General features: G+C 41.8%; 2 protein-coding genes and 1 non-coding gene across 4 annotated transcripts; 1 reads left to right on the top strand and 2 right to left on the bottom strand.

Annotated features, from left to right (window-relative positions):
* Positions 1-349: 349 nt before the first annotated feature.
* ARMC7 (armadillo repeat containing 7) lies at positions 350-10599 on the top strand. 2 transcript variants are annotated; one of them, XM_030206321.1, is made up of 4 exons: positions 350-425; positions 7021-7128; positions 7866-8009; positions 9884-10599. In XM_030206321.1, the coding sequence occupies exons 2-4, from the start codon at positions 7038-7040 to the stop codon at positions 10219-10221; spliced, it is 573 nt and encodes a 190-aa protein (XP_030062181.1). In that variant the 5' UTR covers positions 350-425; positions 7021-7037; the 3' UTR covers positions 10222-10599. The 2 variants fall into 2 exon arrangements, with proteins under 2 accessions (XP_030062181.1, XP_030062182.1); XM_030206322.1 differs by having other exon boundaries at positions 424-464.
* NT5C (5', 3'-nucleotidase, cytosolic) lies at positions 10451-23820 on the bottom strand. The gene is given in 6 exon segments (XM_030206853.1): positions 10451-10627; positions 12450-12581; positions 12633-12779; positions 13840-13897; positions 14028-14128; positions 23803-23820. Coding segments are annotated over 6 exon segments (633 nt in total).
* Positions 11431-11503, bottom strand: TRNAR-UCG. The gene has a single exon. It is a non-coding gene; the product is annotated as a tRNA-Arg (tRNA).

Genomic DNA, 23820 nt, shown 5'->3' with positions numbered 1-23820 from the left:
GCTCGGACCTGTTCACGAAGGCGACTGCAAGTCCAACGAAGACTGACCCGAAGAGAAAGGGCTTGCTGAACCGCTTCCAAGCGGACATCTTTGCCCGCTTCATGCTAACAGGCCGAGACGCACAACCTCTTCCTTGTTCAAATGGCACCGCGTGGCGAAACGTCACTCCACACAAACCCGCGGTCTTGCAGCCTAAAGTCCCTAACTTCTAACTTTAAAGCTCGAGCAGAACTACCACTTGCAACAACCAGCATTCCAAAACTTCCCTGCTGCAATGCCCCGCCCCTCTGACGTAACTTCTCCCATGCTCCAGTGCCACGCCCCCTCTCGTACGACTTCCTATTTCCGGCAGGGGTCGACGCGCAGTCGCGAAAGGGAAGTTGTATCAGAGGGGGGGCGGAGAAGAGGAGGCGGAGCCAAAAACTGTGAGTGTCAGTGTGGTTGCGGAAGACTTAAGGTTGAAAGTAAGATCTTTGTGGTTGCTAAGTGCAAAAATGATAGCGAAAATGAACATTATAATTTTTCAATGTGAACTTTACCCCCCCCCCCCCCGTTTTGTAACATTGGATGGTCATATTCAAAACGTTACATCAAACAGTTTATTTTCGCTTTGATAATTTCTTAGTATAAATGATGGTATATTATTTGAAACAGAATTTTGAAAGGGATGCAGTGCCCTTGGATATCACATTTGGAGCAGATGTTTACTAGCAGTGCTTGTTAGTGGGTTACCCGTTAGTTATATGTTTTTGTTTAAATCAAAATACACGTTTATGTTTACATAAAGGTATCCACTGTTGTACAGTTGTGCTGATAATTACTTGCCATAGGATATTCTAGAGACATTCTGATTTAATCAATATTATTTTTAATCCAATAAAATGTATTAACAAAAAAAGAAAGTAGGACCTGGAGGACAGGGAGTTTGAGATTTGAAAGAGAGGTTCAGGCTGCGAACGGGGAGGAGAGGGGTAGAGAAAGGGAGAAATAGCAGATGCAGGGGTAGAGGAGAGGTCCCCAAATGAACACGAACAGGCATGCTTGGTGTGTGACTGTAAGGACAGTGCGTGTGATTTGGTATCTGTTTCAGAATGTATTTATTTTTTTAAGAAACCCTTCATTTTAAATGTTTATAAATTGTCTTAACTTGTTTAGGTTGAATATGAAGTATTGTGTAGTACTCCTCTTTGCTTTTACACACAGTTCCTTCAGAGCTCGATTTAAAATGTTTTGAACAGGGTGAATTTAGGTACAGGCAACTTACTAGCAAGGCCTTGCTTTCCCTTCTATTCATCCTCAAACAGGGTTTAAGTGATTGTTCATAAGAATTTCTATACTGGGTGGGTCAGACTGATGGAAGCAAGATACTGGGCAAGATGTGACCTGGATTGGCTACTTTTGGTCCAATTACCTGGCGTAATCCCAAACAGTAGCAAAGGCTCCATGCTTCCTATCCAAGGGACAAGCAGTGGCTCATGTCTGTCTCAATAGCAGACTATGGACTTTTCCTCCAGGAACTTGTCCAAACTGTTTTTTTAACCCCAGATACGCTGCCTGGTGTTACCACATCCTCCGACAACAAGTTCCAGAGCTTAGCAATTGTTTGAATGAAAAAAATATTTTCTCCTATTCATTTAAAAATTACTATCATATAACTTCATGGAGTGTTCCCTAGTCTTTGTACTTTTTGAAAGAGTGAACAATCGATTTGTTTACCAGTTCTATACCAGGATTTTGTAAATCTGTAGTATTACCGCCCCCACCCCCCCTCCCCCCAGCAATACTGAGGCATCCTAATATTTTTAGTCTTATTTTCTATCCCTTTCCTAGTAATTTCTAGCATTGTTTGCTTTTTTTTTTTTTTTGGCTGCCACCACACACTAAGCAGAAGGCTTCAGTGTATTTGTTCAAGATGATACCTAGATCTTTTTGTTGAGTGGTGACTCCTAATATGGAACCTAGCATCAAGTAAATATGATTTGGATTATTGTTCCCAATCTGCATCCATTTGCATTTGTCCACATTAAATTTAATCTCACATTTGGATGCTCAGTCTTCCAATATCCTAAGGTCCTCCAGCAATTTCTCATGGTCCACATACGATTTAACAATTTTGAACAGTTTTGTGTCATCTGCAGATTTAATCACCTCATTCATCATTCCTATTTCCAGGTCATTTATAAATGTTAAATATCAACGGTCCCAGTATAGATCCTTGGGGCATTCCACTTCATTGAGAGAAATGGCTCATCTCCATTTGGAGACTAATTTTTAAAAATGTAAGAAGTATTTAAAAACATTTTTATTATTACCCCGCGCTTTTCCCACTCATGGCAGGCTCAATGCGGCTTAGGTACTTATTTGTACCTGGGGCAATGGAGGGTTAAGTGACTTGCCCAGAGTCACAAGGAGCTGCCTGTGCCTGCAGTGGGAATCGAACTCAGTTTTTCAGGACCAAAGTCCACCACTCTAACCACTAGGCCACTCCTCCACTTTCGCATTTTAAATCAATGAGTCATTTGATTGTACCTCCATCCCCCTAATCTCTGAAAGATATTCTGTTTTGGTTTTAATTATGTTATTTTTGTATAGATTATTGTGGACAAGAAATTGTAAACCATTTTGTTGTTGTTATCGTATTATCAAGTGCCATAAACAAATAAATTTAACCCTACTTTCTGTCTTCTATCTTTTAACCAGCTTTCTGTCTTCTATCTTTTAACCAGTTCCCAGTCCACAACAGAACATTGCTTTTTGATATTCTCAGAAATCTCTCATGAGGGAGTTTGCCAAATATTTTCTGAAAATCCAGATACACTACATCAACTGGCTCCACTTTATCCACCTGTTTATTCACGCCTTCAAAGAAATGAAGCAAATTGGTGAGGCAGAATTGGATTTCCCTTGGCTGAATCCATCTTGACTCTGTCCCATTAAACCATTTTGCCTTTGTGTTCAGTAATTTTATTCTTGATAGTTTCTACATTTTGCCCAGCACTGGAACATTTTATAAAAATTGGCATTACATTGGCTACATTCCAATTTTCCAGTACTATGGATGATTTTAATGAAAGATTAAAGGTCACTAACAGATCAGCAATTTCATATTTGAGTTGTTTCAGTACCTGGGGTGTTTTTAGAGCAAGGCACAAAAAGGTGCCCTAAATAACCAGATGACCACTGGAAGGAATCAGGGGTGACCCCCCCCCCCCTTACTCCTCCAGTTGTCGCTGACCCATCCCCAATGATGTGAATAAAAACAGTAAATACCAGCTTCTATGAAAACTTCAGATGTTATAGCCAGTTTTATTAGAGCAGCAAGCAGGTCCCTGGAGTGATGTAGTGGTTAATGCAATGCACTGTAGAGAGGAGAACTCGGGCCCATACCTGTCACACTTGTGGTGGAAAGTGTGAGCCCTCCCACACTAACCAGAAACCTATAGTACCCACATACAGGTGACCCCTTCAGCCATAAGGGCTGTTGTAGTGGTTTACAGTTGGATGCAATAGAAATCAAACAAAATAAAACATGGAAAAGAAAATAAGATGATACCTTTTTTATTGGACATAACTTAATACATTTCTTGATTTAGCTTTCGAAGGTTGCCCTTCTTCGTCAGATCGGAAATAAGCTGGATGCAGTAGGTGTTTGGTGGGTTGTGGAGGGCTCACCATACAGTATAAGAGAGTAACAGTGAGATGTGTACCTGGGAGCTTTTAGATGACGTCCACAGCAGTGCCCCCCCCCTAGGGTGCCCCACTGCTCTCCTAGGATGTCAAAAATGTCTAAGTCGAATTTAGGTTGCTTAGTGCAAAATGTCCAAAGCCCGACTTTAAACATCATGAGGCTCATTTTCAAAGCACACAGACTTACAAAGTTACATAGGTTACAGTTAGGCATATTTTCAAAGCACTTAGCCTCCCAAAGTTCCATAGAAACCTATGGAACTTAGCCTCCCAAAGTGCTTTGAAAATATGCCTCAGTGTCAGTTTGTAAGTCTATACGCCTCTGTTTCAAAAATGACCCTTTATGTAACTTTGTAAGTCTGTGTGCTTTGAAATTGAGCACCTATGTATTTATGTTTTATATATGTGTTTTCTTGATGGAAAGTATGAAACTAAAATTGACGTTGTGGCAGGCTCTCCCGCTCTCCTTGTGGGGGCGGATTGCACTCTTTAATATGCTTATGGCCCCGCGGTGGCTTTATCTTTTTCAACAGCTCCCGCTGTTTTTGAAAGGGAGAGAGGAACGGGCTTTAAACAGGCTGATGCAAAATTTCCTTTGGCGGGGTAAACGCCCTAGATTGCCTCTATCAGTAGTCTGTACCCCCAAAGAACAGGGTGGGATGGGGCTTCTGAGTTTAAGGTGCCTTTCGATCGCATGCGCTATGCGGCATGTCAACGATTGGTTTCGGGGAACGACCGAGTTTTCCAATACGGTGGCTGAGACGACAATCTTCCCTGGGACACATTTCAGCTATCTCCTGCACACGGGTTATCGCTTACCGCCCCTAGCATATCACCGCCATCCTCTATTGTATTCACTCAGAGCTACTTGGAGGTGGGTATGTAGGAGACACAATTTTAATGCCAAAGTCACACCGCTGCTTTCCATATGCAACAATCCAGAGTTTCCCCCGGGGCTGGGTGTTAGTGTCTTTGGCCGGTGGAGGAGCAGAGGTGTTGTTTTATTTATCTCACGTAGTTAATGAAGAGGGGCAATTCAAAACACTGGCTGCTCTCACAGAGGAGTTTGGCATTCCTGGTACACACTACTTTGCGCACACACAATTAAAGCACTATGTGTCCTCTCTCACGTGGTCTGACCTCACAGAAGACGTAGTAGATATTCTTACAGAGAATTATTCGTTGGGGGCACAGGAGTCTGTCCCCCTGCGGTTTCATCTTCAGCAGCTAAAGGACTCTACACAAGAAATAGATTACACGCGGCTTGCCGCAAATTGGTCAGAGGACTTGGGGTGCACGCTTACTCTGGAGAATTGCAAGAACTTCATTAGGAAAATTCACTTACAACACCTGTCAGTCCCGCAGTGTGAAAAGTTATATAGATTTCTTTTGAGGACATACCTGGCACCAAGGAGAGTAGCTCGTATAACTGAAGTTTGTGATGGGACCTGCACCAGGTGTGGGAGCGGGTCAGCCTCACTGGCACACATGTTCTGGCTCTGTCCTTTGGTGCAGCAATTCTGGGAGGATGTTCTTCTCTCTCTACACTCACAGTGGGGGTGCTCGCTAGTGTGTGACCCTCTGATTTTATTTTACATTTACAAATTCACAGAGAGGCCGCCACCCGGGTTTAAGAGATACGTGCAATGGGCGATGTTATTTGGGATTTCCACAATTCTGAAAACCTGGCGGTCGGGGTGGGGACCACCCCTGCCACATTGACGTGCTCTGATGATTCAACAAATGAAGCTTGATAGATGCAGGGTGCGGACGCTGGATAGTGAGGAAGGGGAGGCGTTCCGCAAACTTTGGGAACCTTTGTGGCTGACCATGCCCTCACGAGCGAGAAGCTACATTCTGAACATCTGATTGACTCACAAGGGGGGGGGGAGAATATGGGGGGAGGGGGGGAGTTATTTGTTTTAGGTTTTGGGATTGCAAAGTTCTCTGGTTAATGGAAACTCAACATGGCTGTTACACGCTGTAATGTTTTATTTTACGCTTGTGATGTAAGATGCAGCATATGTTGACAATAAAAATGATTACACATATATGTGTTTTCTTTCTCTGTGATTATATTTTTTTTGTTGTTTTTTAATGGAATCTGCTTTGTGCCATGTTAGAAAATACAGATCTAGTAGCGCTATAGAAATGATAAGTAGTAGTAGTAATATTTGAGTAGGATAACATATTCCAGAGCAAACTCCCCTTCTGTACGATTTGCATTAGCTGCCAATAAAAAATAGAATATCATTCAAGCTATGTACCGTCATTCACAAACATTTTGTACAGTTCAACCCCAATGTACATGAACAACCCTCATGTAATGCCTGTAAATCATCTAGAGAATATCTTATCCTACATTTCCCAAATTGTAAGAAAGTAACCTACAAAAACAATCCATACTGCTTCCTTTTCATATCAAGGCACTAAAATTTGCAACTCCTTACCTAAAACCGTCAAATGCACTGATGATTTGTTATTCTGAGGTCTGTTGAAAACTCACTTCTTCAGCCTAGCCTTTAAGGAAGTAGGCACTCTTCTCAAATAAAATAATTACCTCATCCCACCTCCCACTACTCCTGTCTATCCCAGTTGATCCTAGCCCTTTAAATGTTCCCTCCATATTTCAATTATCTAGCTTAAATCACTAAGGGCCCTGTTTACTAAGCCACTCTAAAACACGCTAGCATTTTTAGTGTGCGCAAAAAAAGTGCGTGCTAATGCTAGAGACACTCATAGGACTATATGGGTGTCTCTAGTGTTAGTGCACGCTAATTTTTAGCACGTTTTAGTAAATAGGGCCCTAAGTATTTAATTACATCTGCTCCTAACTCAAGTTTTACTGGTCTAACATTATATGGTGTATTTTATTTTCTGTTAATATATTTTGAACATCTTCATGCTTTTCTAATCGTTATGTAAGCCACTTTGAACCCGAGTTCTACTCGGGCTAATGCGGGATATAACTGTCATAAATTAATTGCAAGCATGATGTATATGATTTTGGTTGTGTGGTATGCATGTTCAGGAAGCTTAATAGTATTGGTTGGAGGGAGCCTTATGCTGGGGGGGAGGGGTTCCATGTACTAAAAAGTTTAAATTGTTTATAGTGGACGAGGTAACCATATTTAGTGAACAAATCTGAAATGAAATACTAATGATAGGACGTCATGCAGTTAACATTTTAGCATTGTTGTTTACTAAAATCACCGTATAGTTAAGGGATTGGCTGTGTAATTACTCTGAGAAATCAGCCTGTACTGAGTGGTCTTAGGAATGACACATGTAGCTTGAATCTGCTGCTTTGCATTTTTCTCCCTTCTACTAAAGAACAAGACGTTTGGAGAATGTTTCAGAAAAAGCAGGAGTCCCTGGATTCTGGGCGCTTTGAATACTTGCAAGCACTGGTTACAGAGTTTCAGGACACAGACAATCAAGGTAAGCCAGTTGAAGCCCTGAAATAAATCCTGAATTAGATGCATTAAGGGGGAAGTTATGAAGGTGGGCTACCGTCAACTGGAGTTAACAATAACATAGCACATCTTTATTAGTAACTAGGCATTGTATAAAATGGGACCTGTGGTAAAATAGCACAAGTTAGTGGTTGAATAACCACGTTGATAACTTCCCTCTTAAGTTGGAAACATCAGGGTCCTTGTTACTATGGTCATCAGATGTTTGGCTAATTCTCTGCAGTAGGCACTGAGCAATAAAGCCAAGGCATCAAAGGGCAATATGGTTGGGTTGGAGGAGGGGCAGAAGACATTGGTGGGTAGGGGTTTCTTCTAATGATGGATCTGCACATAAGAAGCTATGAAGGCTGCTGCATTGATGGCAACAGCATTGTAGGATCCTCTGTGGCCGCCCTTCTTGCCTGCCTCTTCCAATGGCTCTGAGTACAGTATTCATTGAATCGGTAGTGGCTGATAGTGCTGGTTCCTGCATCTGCTGTGAATATGAGTTCTAATTCTAAAGCAAAAAAAAAAAACGCCTTCTGGATAAAAATGTTGCCCGTTTCCTTTTTTTCAAAGCTTAGCCTGCATTAAATGCTAAGAAACCCATTTTATACCAATGGATTTCTTATCATTTAGTGCATGCTAATTGTGTTAGCCTACAAGCTTTAGTAAAAGAGCCCCTATTTCTTGTCTTTTCTGATTTTGCCTCTCCATTTGCAGAAGCCAAGGAACAAGTCCTAGCAAATCTGGCCAATTTTTCCTATGATCCCAAGAACTATGAATATCTTCGTCAGCTTCAAGTCATCGATCTGTTCTTGGACATGCTGACTGAGAACAACAAGAACTTTGTGGAATTTGGCATTGGTAAGGACAGACCCTATGAAATTCGGTGATCTTAATATAATTTTACTGCTTACTTTATCAATGACCTTTTAAGCCCAATAAGAGAAAGTTTTAAAAAATATAGAAAAAAATTATGTTAAGTAAAAGAAAAGCATAAGTGGAGTCAGTTGTGGTTAAAGTGTTGACACTGAAGTCCAGAGAAGAAAATAAAACATGCCACACTGGGGTCATCAGACTAAAGGTCCAGTGAGTCCAACCTTCCAGCTTGATAGTGACCAGTCCAAGTACAGATGTCCAGATTCAGTTATCTACACCAGTCCTCAGGGACCACCTGGCCAGTCGAGTTTTCAGGATACCCACAGTGAATATGCATGAGAGAGATTGGAGGAAGTGCATGCTAATTCATCTCATACATATTCATTGTGTGTATCCTGAAAACCTGACTGGCCAGGTGATCCCTGAGGACTGGGTTGAAAACCACTGACCCAGACAGTCTGGTTATCTCGCCGTCAAGAATATGCAGCTGAAGGGGAAGCAAACAAATAGGACAAAAACATTTTTTTTCACACAGTGCACAGTTAGACCCTGGGACCTATTTGTGGATGACATTATAAAAGCAGTTAGCAAAGCAGAGTTTAAAAAAAAGTTTTGGGTGCATTCCTAGAGAAAAAGTTCATCAACCATTATTAAGGTAGACATCATTTATGTGATATACCTCCTCTTTTGAGCATGAATCGAAGCGGTTTACATACAATCGTACAAGTACTTGCACTGTCCCTGGCGGGCTCACTATCTAAGTAGTGTATTGTACCTGGGGCATTAGCAAGCCAAGTGACTTGCCCAGACTCACACAGAGCTGCAGAGGGAATTGAACCCAGTTCCCTAGGATCTCAACCCACTGCCGACCGTTAGGCAGCAGTGGGCATTGAACCCGGTTCCCCAGATCCACAACCTGCTGTACTAACCATTAGGCCACTCCTCCACTTGGGATTAATTCAGTGGTGACATACTTCTCTGCCAAATATTACACAGTGGTTGAACTTGCTGTTTGACACAAAATGTGTGCTGGGTCAAATTTCAAAGAGTGTGGGAACCTGTATGGCTGGCTATGAGGCATATTTTCAAAGCACTTTGGGAGGCTAAGTTCCATAGGTTTCTATGGAACTTTGGGAGGCTAAGTGCTTTGAAAATGAGCCTCTTTGCCTCATCATACACACAGTTGGGTGTTAATTATAGAGGATAGTTCCAGAATCCTTGACTTGCTGTTTCGTTAGGAAGGGGTGGGTGATGAGGGAGGGAATGAGAGGGAGTATTCAAAACCTAAAAAGCAATTTTTAAGAGTGCTTTGCTATTCATTTGTATATGGTGGAGAGGTTTCGCTCAGTTATTTTCTGTATACTTGTTACTGATTCCTATTCATGATGTTAATAATAATTAAATACGAAAAACAAGGTAGACTTGAGAAAAGCCACTGCTTATCCCTGGGGTTTTGTAGCTTGGGATCCTTGCCAGGTGTTTGATACCAGTATCCTGTTTCCAACAGTAGACAATCCAGGTGACAATGGACCTTTGGTCTGCCCCACTAGGGCAATTTTTATGTTCTTAAAGTGTTACACAACATTGCTGGTCAGTGGAAGAATGTAGCTGGAGCAGGTGTGGACTGAAGATGAGATGAAGTTAATTTTGTCTGTAATGAAGCATGCAGAGAGTGTGGGAAGGATCCAGGAGCTGTATGACTGATTTACTTCTATTAGTTATCATTACGGTCTATATTTCAGGTGGCGTTTTTTCCTGGGTGAAAAGTTTGTATTATATGGCATTCTAAATAAATGCATTTCAATCTCATATCATCCCCATTTTGCTTCTTGCTAACACCATCTCTTTGTATATTTCAGGTGGTCTATGCAACCTCTGCTTGGATAAAACAAACAAAGCATATATTCTGCAAGCCAATGGCATCCCGCCAGTAATAAACTGTCTATCAAGCCCAAACGAGGAGACAGTTGTGTCAGCAGTCACTGTACTGATGTACCTGTGTACACCCTCCTCCCGCCAAGAGATCACAGCGCTGCCTGTGGTGGAGTGCATGCTGCGTTTCTCTGCCTCAGCCAACCGCAGATTAAGTAACCTGGCTAACATCTTCTTAGAGGATTATTGCACACCTGCACAGGTGGAAGAGGCCAGAAACCTCAGTAAGCACACAGCTTTAGGGATCCCGCTGCCAAAGGACTGAATCGGACTGAAGTCGTAGGGCTCTAGAGATAACGGCCCCAAGACATGGTCAAACTACTATTACCGGATCCTGGTACAGTCACTGCAGCCCCAGGGCCCTGGAGACAAAGGCCTCACAATAGCGTTGGACTATTTTCTACAGGGTCCCAGGATCCCAGACTGCTGTGTAGGGTCCTGAAGATCACAATGCCTCGGGACAGAGTTGGATTGCAACCAGTGTCCCTGGAAGTCTAGTTGTCTATATAATGGGACAGCATGACACTGCAGTCATAAACCTCTGGAGAACCAGCCACCAGCTCCATAGAAGTATATTCTGAATTGCTGGTTATTCTTGTAGTTTTACTGTTTACCAAATAATAAGAATAAAAGGGTCTGTGGGTCTCCTTGTACTGTGCACCTCTAGTCAACTAAGCAGGTATTCAATACTGAGCATCACTATGGTTAAATAAAATAAAAAAACACTGCCTTTGGTCAGGAAAAGAAGGGCACTGACTCTCTTCCCCTCTTTGGGAAGCAGTCTGGTGCCTGCTCAGAAAAATTCATTTTTCCAGAACCCTGATAAAGGAGCCTTCACAGTCGGTCAACACTTAAGTAAGACAAGAAACACAGGAAATGATGGCAGATAAGGACCAAAAGGCTCATCTAATCCTGTCCAACGCCACAGAGCTCGGTTGCTCGCTGGTAATTTTACTTTTTGCATCTAGGGTTCCTGTGTGCACCTTTCCAGGCTTTCTGTAACTGTTACCATTGCGGCCTCCCCTTGGAGGCCATTTGATGCACTTACTTTCCTTTCCAAGAAGAAATATTTTCCGACGTTCCTCCCTTGTACACCAACCTCTTTTTCTAGAGCATCCCTTCTGCTGAAAGTTTTTCTTGTTCATTATTTATATTTTTTGAGGTATCTGAATGGCTTTAGCTGCCACTTTATCACACTATTTGGTTGCTTTTAGATCATTAGATACAATCACCCCAAGGACCCTTTCTTTTTGTCAATGTAGTTTAAGATCTTCCTCCTCCTCCCCCAAATTATGCACCATCCCCTGCGATTGCTGCAGCCCAAACACAAGGGATCCAGCATAGGGTGCCAAACATGGTAAGAATTACCGAAGATGCTTGGAGGACACTTTTCATAAACCTGATTTTAGTAGACATTAAGAGCTAACAGTATTTACTTGAGGTAATTTTTTTTTTGTCATCCCTTAAAAGTAAGCGGCCACGAAGGGACTCAAACCCTCAATCTTCTGATCCGAAGTCAGACGCCTTATCCATTAGGCCACGCAGTCAAGTTAAAGAGCTAACAGTATTTACTTGAGGTAAAAAAAAATTTTGTCACCCCTTAAAAGTAAGAAACCATGAAGAGACTTGAACCCTCAATCTTCTGATCCGAAGTCAGACACCTTATCCATTAGGCCACACGGTCAAACAAAAGTAGACATTAACAATTAGTATCAGCATCAAAACAGTGCTGAAACATTGCAAGTACAGGAGCACAGGGGAAAAGGTCTTTTCTTTTTATGCATACCCTGTTTCCCCGAAAGTAAGACATCCCCCGAAAATAAGACCTAGTAGAGGTTTTCCTGAATTGCTAGATATAAGGCCTCCCCCAAAAGTAAGACCTAGCAAATTTTTGTTTGAAAGCAGGGCCGCCGAGAGTTGGACAAGGCTGCCCCCGGGCCACGCCCACACCCGAGGTCGCCGGGCCCCCCCTCCACCCGCCCCACCGTCACTCCCAGAACTAACCTTAAACGCCTCTCTTCACCTTCGCAGCAAGCAGCAGCAGGGCAGACCACTCCTTCCTTCCATGCCCCGCCCTCGCGGACATTACATCAGGCGAGGTCGGGATACGGAAGGAAGGCGTGGCCTGCCCTGCTGCTGCTTGCTGCAAAGGTGAAAGGAATCGTTTAAGGTTAGGTCCTGGAGCGACGGAGGGTGGGCGGGCCAACCCCGATCCAAGCCCGATGTTTCCACGAAAAATAAGACAGCCCCTGAAAATAAGACCTAGCGCATTTTGGGGGGCAAAAATTAATATAAGACAGTGTCTTATTTTCAGGGAAACACGGTATTTTTATTTTTTATTTAGTAGCGTATTTTGATCCCATGAAAGTCTCTTCTGCTCTCTGGCTTCATCCAATAGTGCTGTGCTCCACTTCTATACTGGTGTCGACGTTTACAGTGGTGGTGTACCTTGACCACCTGTCGCCCTACTCCAGCCAGGCTATGGTCTTGTACCTGACAGCTGTTCTTGCGTTTGTCCTCTAGTATCGCTTTCCAGTTACCATCCCAGGACTAGAGCCTTCTGCCTGGAGGCTGGAGCACCACATGCTGGTTATGACAACAGCTAAACAGGGCAGCTCTCGAGGCCTGAGAAGAGAACAGAATAAGCAACAGGTTTTCTTTTTGGAACTGTGCCACAACCAGAATTTGTGATATAAATCTGCAGTTCAGATCTTCAATGACAACTTTGTCATGGAAGAGCAGGTCAAGCAGCCACCAGAGTCTTGTCGTCAGAATGATTCGCTCAACAAACTTGGACCCCAAATGCTTTTCCACCCATTGGTACTGCCAAGAAAATTGAAACAGATTTTCAGTTGAATTTATAGACTGGGGCATCAGTTGCTGACAACTGAACAGTCCCATGGAAAGAGACAGTAGATCTAGTATAGTGATGCTGATAACTTGGGCATACCACAGGGGCTTTCCTCATCCTTCTAGCTCAGTCTTCCAATAGAGACGTTGATGCTGTCCTAGCCCAGCTTTACCCTAGGGGAGTGTCTTGGCCTTCTAGCATACACTTCTTATAGAAGGTTGGTAGCACAGAGGGAATGAAAAGGCCCCAAAAGCAAACATATAAGATAGAATGAATGCACTGTGCATAAGTGTTCCCTGCAAGTCATATGGTAATCTACTCCATTGGTTCTAATGTCTATACAGGGAATCATTTATTTATGTATTAAGATTTATTAACATCTTTTTGACGAAAGTCACTCAAGGTGGTATACAAGAATGAGTTAAATATAGACAACAGACAATTGCAGCGGTAAAAATATTCAAAAAATACAGGGTATGGCATAGTATGCTACATTACAATGTCAACACAATACACACTAAAACATTTTAATGGACAGCATAGGGTGTAAGCAAAGGTGAAACACGTAGATAAAGTAGAGTAACAAGTTAGAAGATAGGGAACTAATTTAAAGAAAGTTGCACATGAAGTCTGGAAGATGGAAAAGTATATGAATTATCACACCATGAAAGGGACTTGATATACCACCTTTCTGTGGTTTTTGCAACTACGTTCAAAGCGGTTTACATAGTATATACAGGTACTTATTTGTACCTGAGGCAATGGAGGGTTAAGTGCCAGAGTCGCAAGGAGCTGCAGTGAGAATCAAACCCAGTTCCCCAGGATCAAAATCTGCTGCACTAACCACTAGGTTGCCGGTCCACTCTACTGAGAACCCCGATTTAGTATAATGCAGGCGGGCCTCTCTCACAGAAGTAGGCCACATTCTAACACCAACCTCACCACACTATACTCAGTCCATGGCTTCTGAGCCTAGCTGTAAAGAGGAGGATTGCATGAGAAGACGGAGAAAAGGCTGGGGAAGATTCTGACCTTCTGCACATAGTACTGGTACTTCTTCAGGGGGCTTGTGCAAATAAAGACTTCAGTGCTAAAAATGGTAATTCTGTATCAGTATTGAGGGGGATTAACTAGTACTTGGAAAAAAGAGTTTGAAATAGCAGATGCTCCCTTATACTATAATACTGAAAAAAAGTTACAAAGTGCAGCTGGTCCCTTACTTCTCCATGCTGATCATCTGCTTCATTGCATCAATGGCACGTGGAATGGGTTCCAGCTCCAGGAAGAAATTGGGAGATTCATACACGCTGGCGATTTTAGCCTGACATTACAATTCATCGTAAGGCATGTGCAGAGAGTCCCGATAACTGCAGAACAGCTCACTTATTTTCTCCTGTGTTATGATTCTGTATCGTGATGTTTTGAAGCAAAATGTTATAGCACTGTCGAATACAGAATTTATTTATTTATTGCATTTGTATCCCACATTATCCCACCTTTTTGCAGGCTCAATGTGGCTTACAATTCATTGAGGATATGGGAAATAGAAGAGAAAATACATTTGGTTACAAGGAGTTTTGGGTAAAATGATAGTATTGAAGCAAAGATAGTATAGAATACTTCTGGATAAATCAAAGACTGTACTGTTAAATGTATTGATCCTTGTGATATATCTTGTCGAAGAGATAGGTTTTCAATAGTTTGCGGAAATTGGTCAGTTCATAGATAGTTTTCGTTGCGTGGCAACGCGTTCTAGATCTGCGTGCTCATGTAGGAAAAGGTAGATGCATGCATTGATTTGTACTTCAGGCCTTTACATTTGGGAGGACGAAGATTGAGGAAAGTGCGAGAAGATTTTTTTGCGTTCCTGGGTGGAAGTTCTATTAGGTCTGAATTTACGTTCCTCTGCAAACGTAGGGTAACTCCTCCCTCGTTTAATGGACCTATAGTTGGGTGGGGCTTTAGTGTCACCCCGAGGCAGCTATATAATCAATTTTTAGTGTCTATGGCCAAATTTATTCTCTTCCCTTCTCAACTTTACTCACGACACAGACTGTAAAAGGGTTCCAATCCCGCTAGTGAGCCCACTCTAGCAAAAAAAAAAAATTAGGCACAGTAGAACAATAACTGCTGGCTTTAAGATAAGTCCCTTCAATGAGCAGGTCAGTATTTAACAAGTATGTACAGTATGGTGTACAGCGCTGCTTATGCCTTATAGCGCTATAGAAATGATAAGTAGTAGTAGTATAAGAAAAAGTAAAAGGCAAAGAACTAGATTCTATATATGGTGCCAAAAAAATTGGTATGGTACAGAAAAAAACACATTTAACGCTATTCTATAAACTGTGCCTAATGTGAGGCGCTGTTTATAGAGTACAAGTAGCACCCGGACCAGCAACAAAATTTAGGCGCAACCATTTGTGCCAACTAAAACTTGGTGTACATGCCTGTGCCAAACAGGCGCAGATCAGGCGTATTCTGTAACAGTGCACGTAGTTTCTAGGAACGCCCATACCCCTCCCATGACTACGTCCCCTTTTGAGATCTGCGCATTAGAATTTACCCGCAACACTTTACAGAATATGCTTAGAAAGTTGTGCTTGTAAATTCAAATTAGTGCCGATAATTGCTTGTTATTGACCAATTATCCGTGCCAGTTGGCTTTTTTAACATAGTAAGTGTCGGTAGATAAAGACCTAAATGGTCCATCCAGTCTGCCCAACAGTCACATTCATTATCTATTCAAGATTTAAATGAACGTGATTATTATTTCCTTGATCTTGGTCTTTCTTTGGCGTTTCTGGGATCATAGAAGTCCGCCCGGCTCTGTCCTTATGTTCCAACTACTGGAGTTGCCGTCAAAGCCCACTCCAGCCTATCCAAATCCATCTTGTCATTTGCAGAACAAAGATCTCACATTCCAAACCACTGGAGTTTCTGTCTAAGCTCTCTCCAGCCCACCCTAACCCGGATCGCCATATGTGGGACTCAGACCGTACAAGCCAGCCCAGTTGATGCAGCCAGAGTTGCCTTCTAAGCACCACTTGACATGCAAACAAATATGCAACCCTTTAAGTTTTTTTATAATCATTTATTGTCTAATTAGAGATCCTCTCTGTTCATCCCACACTTTTTGAATTCAGCCACAGATTTATTTTTTCCACCACCTCCCTCGGGAGGTCATTCCAGGCATCTCCGTGCAAAATAATTTTCTGACATTACTCCTACCACCCAGCAACCTCAATTCATATCCTCTAGTTTTACCGTTTTCCCTTCTCTGGAAAATATCTGTTTTCTATATTAATACCTTTCAAGTATTTAAACATATGTATCATATCTCCCCTGTTCCTCCTCTCCTCTAGGGTATACATAGTCAGGTCTTCCCATCTCTTCTCATATGTCTTTTGGTACAAGCCCCATATCATTCTTGTCGCCTTCCTCTAGACCACTTCAATTCTTACATCTTTAGCAAGATACGGCCTCCAAAACTGAACACAATACTCCAGGTGGGGCCTCATCAACAACTTATACAGGGACATCATCACCTCCTTTTTTCTGCTGGTTACAACTCTCTCTAAACAGTCTAACATCCTTCTGGCTACAGCTACCGCCTTGTCACACTGTTTCGTTGCCTTCAGATCCTCGGATACTATCACCCCAAGATCCATCTCCCTGTCTGTGCATATCAGCTTCTCGCCGCTTAGCACATATGTCTCCCTTGGATTTCTACTCCCTAAGTGCATTTCTTTGCATTGAATTTTAATTGCCAAACAGACCATTCTTCTAACGTCTGCAGATCCGTTTTCATGTTTTCCACGTCCTCTGGAGTGTGAACTCTGTTACAAATCGTGGTATCTTCTGCAAAAAGGCAGACCTTACCTTTTAAACCTTCGGCAATGTCGCTCACAAATACATTGAAAAGAATCGCCCCCCAGCACCGATCTTTGAGGCACCTTTCCTTCCTCAGAGTGATTTCCATTAACCACCACCCTCTGGCATCTTGTCCGTCATTCAATTCCTAATCCAGTTCACCATTTTGGGTCCTAACTTCAGCCTGTCAGGTTTATTTAAGAGCCTCCTATGAGGAACCGTGTCAAAGGCTTTGCTGAAATCTAAGAAGAATACATCTAGCGCACGTCCTCAATCCAGTTCTCTGGTCACTCAATCAAAGATGTTAAATGCTCCCAGGCGTCAACCTAATGAAGGTTTTAAAAAAAACCTTTGTATTAAATATAAACTCTGAATGCTGAGTACCTGATTCTCATAACTTGATTTTTGGTGGTCCTTTACTAGGTGAAAACATCTCTGTGCGAATCCAGGTACACCCTATTACCACCCCCTCCAAATGCCAGACTGATTACAATTTAGATTAGAACAAATTAGTAACCTAACTGCTGAAACCATACTTCCTCTGTGCACATCCGTATGCTGCACAAGCCGGCATGTTTGAAAATAGCATTTTTATTTGATCTCACTTAAATCAACAATAAAGAACGACAATTTTTACCATGTGTTTTTGCCTCCAATGCAATCTTTTTTTTTTTTCGAAGTCCCGCTTAGCCTTCCTTATCAGCGCTTTGCATTTGACTTGACATCCCTTATTCTGTTTCTTATTATTTTCAGTTGGTTCCTTCCATTTTCTGAAGGATTTTCTATTAGCTGTAATAGCTTCCTTCACCTCACTTTTTAACCACGCCGGCTGTCGTTTGGTCTTCCATCCTCCTTTTTTTTAATACACAGAATATATTTGGCCTGGGCTTCCAGGATGGTGTTTTTGAACAGCATACATGCCTGATGTACATTTTTGACCCTCGCAGCCACTCCTCTAAGTTACACTCCTATCACTATCCTTTTCCCCTTTACACATGGAATTTCAATCCACAGTGAATCCAAGAAGTGTTTTGTTTCCTGCAGAATTTTCAATCTATTTGATTCAAGGCTCTCGTTAATGTACAATGCTACCCCTCCACCAATTCGATCCACCCTATCAGTACTATATAATTTGTACCCCGGTATGACAGTGTCCCACTGGTTATCCTCCTTCCACCAGGTCTCAGAGATGCCCCTTTTATCTAATTTTTCATTTAGTGCAATATATTCTAACTCTCCCATCTTATTTTTTAGGCTCCTGGCATTCGCATATAGACATTTCAAACTATGTTTGATCCTGTTTACATCATGGTTAGTACTTGACAGTATTAATTTGCAGTGTTTTGTCCGATTTTTATTTAAGAACACTAATCTACTAAAGTCTCTTTTGCAACCTCAGTATCAGGATACCCTATCTTCCCTGTTTTGGTGATATCTTTGAAAGATACCTTATCCCGAACCATGCGCTTTTGAGCAACTGTCGGCTTCCCCCTCCCCCCCCCGACCCCCGTTTCCAGTTTAAAAGCTGCTCTATATCCTTTTTAAATGCCAGTTCCAGCAGCCTGGGCACCTGTTTTTATGCACTTAAATATGACCCTTTCACAAATTTTAAGTGCTGTTTTTGAAACACTCATTTTTAAAGGCATAGAACAGCACCAATATGTGGTTGCATTTCCAGTTTTGTCTGGACATGTGCACAAGTGCCACGCTTAGCAAGAAATCTTTGTACACATTCACAAGGCATGTTCTTGCCTATGCTTTCAAGAGCATGAATTATCCATACATATCATTTAAATGTCATTGAGTATAGTTAGCTGTTTTTCTGCACTGGTGTTTGCTTATGGGGTTTGCATCATGGGCTTTGAGCTTCAGCCCCCCCTCCCCTCCCAGTTTGAGACTAGCCCTTGAGAGCACAGCTTTCTAGTGTATCCAGATGTTGTACTAAAATACGTAATTAAGTGAAGTGCCACTTGCCAGCACAAGCCTATCAATGGATCAACAAAATGTGATAACTTGACACCCTGGTAAGTACTGAGGCCAAGATGCACTAAAACAATCATTAATGCCCCTTGCTTACCGATTCCTTAGCGAATCGGTAAGCAGGGCTGTGCCAATGTGGTAAGCCAGGTAAGCAATGCAGGGGGGCGCCTGCCTTCGAGGGGCGCTGCTGCCCTGCCCCTGCCTTCCACTCACTTGCAAAATCTTTTAGCTGAAGTTGCGATCGCCCCTGTCCTCCTCCTTTTCATGGCAAACCGGAAGTGAAAGCAACAGCAGTATTCACTGAGGCAGGCAGGCTCTTCAAGTTATTTTAAAGAATGCAACCAAATTGCTATATATGCTGTGGTTTGGGGCTAATTCCTCACTCAGGGTGAGCTTCAGAGCTTGAACCGCATTCAAATTAAAGACAACCTGAAATTTTAAAAGTGCTAAAAATAAGTTTTAAAAGTATTTGTATTCAATCTAATTGCAGAATTCAGGTGCTGGGAGTCTGTACTTGGTTGTCATATGCTCAGATTTGCTTAAATCGTATGCAAATTAGTCCGTTTTGGGGAGGTTCTCATTTGCATATTTATGAATAAAAAATGATGGAAGTGTTTACAGCCTTAATGTTAGGGCATGGCTCTGATCAAAAGTGTGAAGTTTGGTCCAAAAACGAGGGTTTATCTAGTGTTTTTCACTAAAAATTCCCATTACAGTGTCTGTATGTTAATCTGCATTCAAATAGAGCTCTCTGATTGGATGATCAGCTTTTGTTAGAAATCTGCCGGGGAAGGGAACAGAGTGAGACAGCAACTGACTGTCAGTTTGGCCAAGAGAGACATGCAGCTGTGAGTTCCTGTGTGTGTTGACTGAAATTATAAAAGACTGCCAGATTATGTGGTAAATGAGAAAATATGAATGAAAAGAGGTTGGTGGAGATTGAAGTTTGAGATTTCTCTAGTGAAAAAGGATCTGAATATCTCAGGATTAATTGAAGTTTATGAAGAATAGAAAAGGGTGAATTTCAGTTTAAGAGTGTTTAAATCCTATAAGCTATATAAAGGCTAGGTAGATTTAAGTGACTGTAAGCAAGGAAACCTTAATATTTAATCTGAAATAAATATTTGATCTGAGATAGTTGATCAGAGACAAATGTTTGATCTGAATTATATCCTTTGGTGCAAAGGAGATTAGAAAAAGAATCTTTGGAAACTAAGAAGACTTTGCTCACATTTTGAATTAGCATTCCTATTTTGAGTTGGAAATCTTTGAAGTGTTATGAAAATACATTTTGCTTTAATGAAATTGCTAAACTTTAGAGTCAGAGACTTATCAATGAGGGATACATACAGTGCTATTTTTTTCCTGAGGTCCAGCTTACTTGCCTGCTCCCTTCTGTTCCTGCTCTGCTAGACGGAGGGGGTGGGGGTGCCAACTGATAGTCTGCAGGGGGGCACCAGAGACCCTAGGCACGGCCCTGTCGGTAAGCAACAGGAATGCATCAAGGAAAGGGAATGCAAATGAGCTGCTCACTTGCATTCTCTATTCCATCGCTAAACAGTCAGCCAGTCGAGCATGCACAGAGCAGCCAAGCATTATGCTGGCTGCTCTGTGCATGGCAAATAAGCCTCCCTGTGCCGCACTGCTCACCTCCAAGGCGTGCTGCAAGAAGGCTCTGATCCTAAGGGCAGTGCAGTTGAGGATACCCATTGAAAAAGATGTCCTTTTTGGTCATCATTCCCCCCCCCCCCCCCCGCAATAATAAAAACATCCTTTTTGGACGTGCTTTACTCAGCTGAGAGACCTGGAAGTCTCTGAGCCAATCACAGTGCGTTTAGCTCAGCTAAATGCATTGTGCTTGGCTCAGAGACTTCCAGGTCTCTCAGCTGGGTGAAGCACGTCCAAAAGGATGTTTTTATTATTGCGGGGGGGGGGGGGGGGGAGAATGATGGCCTAAAACGATGTCTTTTTCGATGGGCGTCCTCAACTGCACTCTCCTAGGATCTGAGCCTTCTTGCAGCACGCCATGGAGGACGTTTTTATTATTGGGGGGGGGGGGGGAATGACGGCCAAAAAGGACGTCTCTTTTGAAGCAGAGCGCTTTTTTTTTTTTTGTTCTTTTGGGTGAAGGACATCCCTGATGAGCACTTGGACTTTTTTTTGCCCCCCGATTTTTTTTGTTACTTTTATAGAAGTTTTTCAATCCCGCGCAGCCCCACCGAGAGGTACAGACGTCTCGTTAGACTTTCCAGCATTAAGGCAATCAGAAAAGGTTAGTGCATCTCATTACAATAGGGTTTCTACACAATTTGCTCATCTGCATTCCGTTTTCGTTAGCTGCTACCATCATCAGAAAATGGCTCGGAGAAGCCTTTAGTGCATGCCAGGGTTTACTACTTGCTCGTTAATGGCCCGTTAAGTTTAGCAAGCCAAACCACCGCAAGGGTGGAGGTACACAAATTCCTACGAAAAGTAGAATCTGAGGAAAGGGGGAGTAGGAGGAGTAGGCTCTTGAACAACACTAGTAGGCGACGTAGATTAGGAACAATCTCTTTAGTCGAGTGTATATTTAAATAAAGAGATTGTTCCTAATCTACGTCGCCTACTAGTGTTGTTCAAGAGCCTACTCCTCCTACTCTCCCCTTCCGTTAAGTTTAGTGCATCTGGCCCTGAAAGTTTGATGTGAACTGGACATTAAAAACAGACCATGGGTGGGCACTCATTTCCTCTTAAGTCTTTGGAAAATACACTAATTGGAAACTTTCTTGAAATTTAGAAAAATGCCCAGCCAAAATACAGTGCTAGGATGGTAAGTTATTTAGTAGCATAAACTGAAAGGGGATGAGATTTACATATTATATACAGGTAAATATTTTGTACCTGGGACAATGGAGGGTTAAGTGACTTACCCAGAGTCAGGAGGAGGTGCAGTGGGAATCAACCCCAGGTTCTCAGGCCGCTGCACTACTAGGCTACTCCTCCACACATGCTAGCTACAGGGTCCTTAACCCATTGTTTTTGTAATATTATTCCAGTTTTAAATCTTTAAAGACACAAAATAATGAACTTTTTAATCTGTAAATGCTTCGTCCTGCTTGTCAAGTTATAGCAGTATAGTAAATCTAATAAATAAATAATCTGGCCAGCTAGTCTATTAGATTGTAAGCTCTTTGAGCAGGGACTGTCTCTCTTTGTTAAATTGTACAGCACTGCGTAACCGTAGTAGCGCTCTAGAAATGTTAAGTAGTCAAGTTTTCAGGCTATCCACAATTGATAGGCATGAGATAGATCTACATACAAGAGAGGTAGTATATGCAAATCTATCATGTATATTCATTACTGATATCTTGAAAATCTGAGTGGCTGCTGGTCCCCCACGACAGGTTTGAGAACATGGATAGCCCTACATTGGTGCCAGCTTTTCAAAACGACTGTCCATCCCTGAACAATGAAGGAGCTAGCTCAATATTGGGGGTGCACAGGCATAAGTACATAAGTAATGCCACACTGGGAAAAGACCAAGGGTCCATCGAGCCCAGCATCCTGTCCACGACAGCGGCCAATCCAGGCCAAGGGCTCCTGGCGAGCTTCCCAAACGTACAAACATTCTATACATGTTACTCCTGGACTTGTGGATTTTTTCCCAAGTCCATTTGGTACTGTTTATGGCTACTAAGCATGCTTTAAAGCATCTACTGTATTACTTTAGACTGAATATAAAAGCAAATACCCTCCCCTATCTTCTCAGGGTCTACTCATTTCAGGATATATATAATTTTAGTATTCACCTTTCCTCCTTAAATTTTACCAAGTCTAAAGTGCTGCAAATAGCCCACATCACTGGTAGCTAAAGGTTACACTGTGGTTCTCCATTCTTTCCTTCAGCACTTCTGGCACAGCAAGTTAGCAGAGCATTCCTTTACCCAGACTGTTGAAATAATGTTTACCATAGATTCATAATACAGCACATGCTAACTGTATTACCTTACATAGAGGTATGTTGTTGTATACCTGTAATAGCCAACAAAAATGGCCTGGGGCATGAGTTTTCATGACTACCTTTAAGTGCCTATTTACTAAGCATTTTCTCACAGACGCACACAAAAAAGGGGAGGGGACATTAGTAAATAACTCCCAGTTTGCCAAGGCAATGATATTTAGTATCCACAATCCCAAATTTGTATTTTCCTTTTGAGTCACATCAGGAAAAGGAACCTAACTCTCAACAGAACAGCTCAGCCATTAATTTTTATTTTTTGCTTGAACCTTTAAAATGTATTACAACCTTTTAGGTGTAGTATAGATAATTTGTAATATTTCTGAAATATTAACACATTAAACCCCTCTTCAAAGCATGTATACACCTAGTAATTACACTTGGATATGGTTAATTTTACATTTAGTGCATATTATGTGAAGGGATCAAATTTTGTGGACTCCAAATGCTTACAATCTCATATCCAAAGGCTCATCTACTCAATACAACATTTGCCCAGCGCCATCAACTAATAAATTATCTTCCCTTTTACATTTCTGAAATTCTCAATTTCAGAAATATAAAATGTAAAAGGGAAGATACTAATTTATTAATTGATGGCGCTGGGCAAATGTATTATTATGTGGAGGGTGCAGCATTTTTAACTTTTTATTATTAGCTGGCTGATGGTACAAAGAACTAGAATGTTTCTCTATTATAGGTGAATCTTGGCACTAAGTCTGCTGCTTAATCATCTTTTATTAAAACATGGTTCCTCTGAACTTTTCCAGCTGTGAACTGCATTGTGCGGAATAAATGAAGCATTTGCTTATTCATGACACTACAAAGAGAATACTTATATGAGAATTCACAATGTTTAAAGCATTCTTCTGCTGACCATCTACCAATTTTTTTTTTTGTAACCATTAAATGGTACAAGTTATTTCTAACTTAGTCTCAGCAAAATCCCACACTGTGCATGAACCAACCTTAAACATTATCACATTTTGTTATTGTAAACTGCTTTAGGCTTTTTAGCTTGAAGGATGGTATATCAAGAAACTAAAGAACTATCTCCAACTCCCATTTTGCAATGTCAACTCTTCACTCACAATTTAGGTACACGGGCAGTTAACATTCCAGGTGCCCTATACTTGCACCACCCTCACCATCAATTGCTTAGTCAT

Source organism: Microcaecilia unicolor, chromosome 6 (genome assembly GCF_901765095.1).
Source record: "Microcaecilia unicolor chromosome 6, aMicUni1.1, whole genome shotgun sequence".
Taxonomy (NCBI): Eukaryota; Metazoa; Chordata; class Amphibia; order Gymnophiona; family Siphonopidae; genus Microcaecilia; species Microcaecilia unicolor.
Note: the sequence above shows the minus strand (reverse complement) of the source record. Positions and strands in the feature narration are given on the sequence as shown.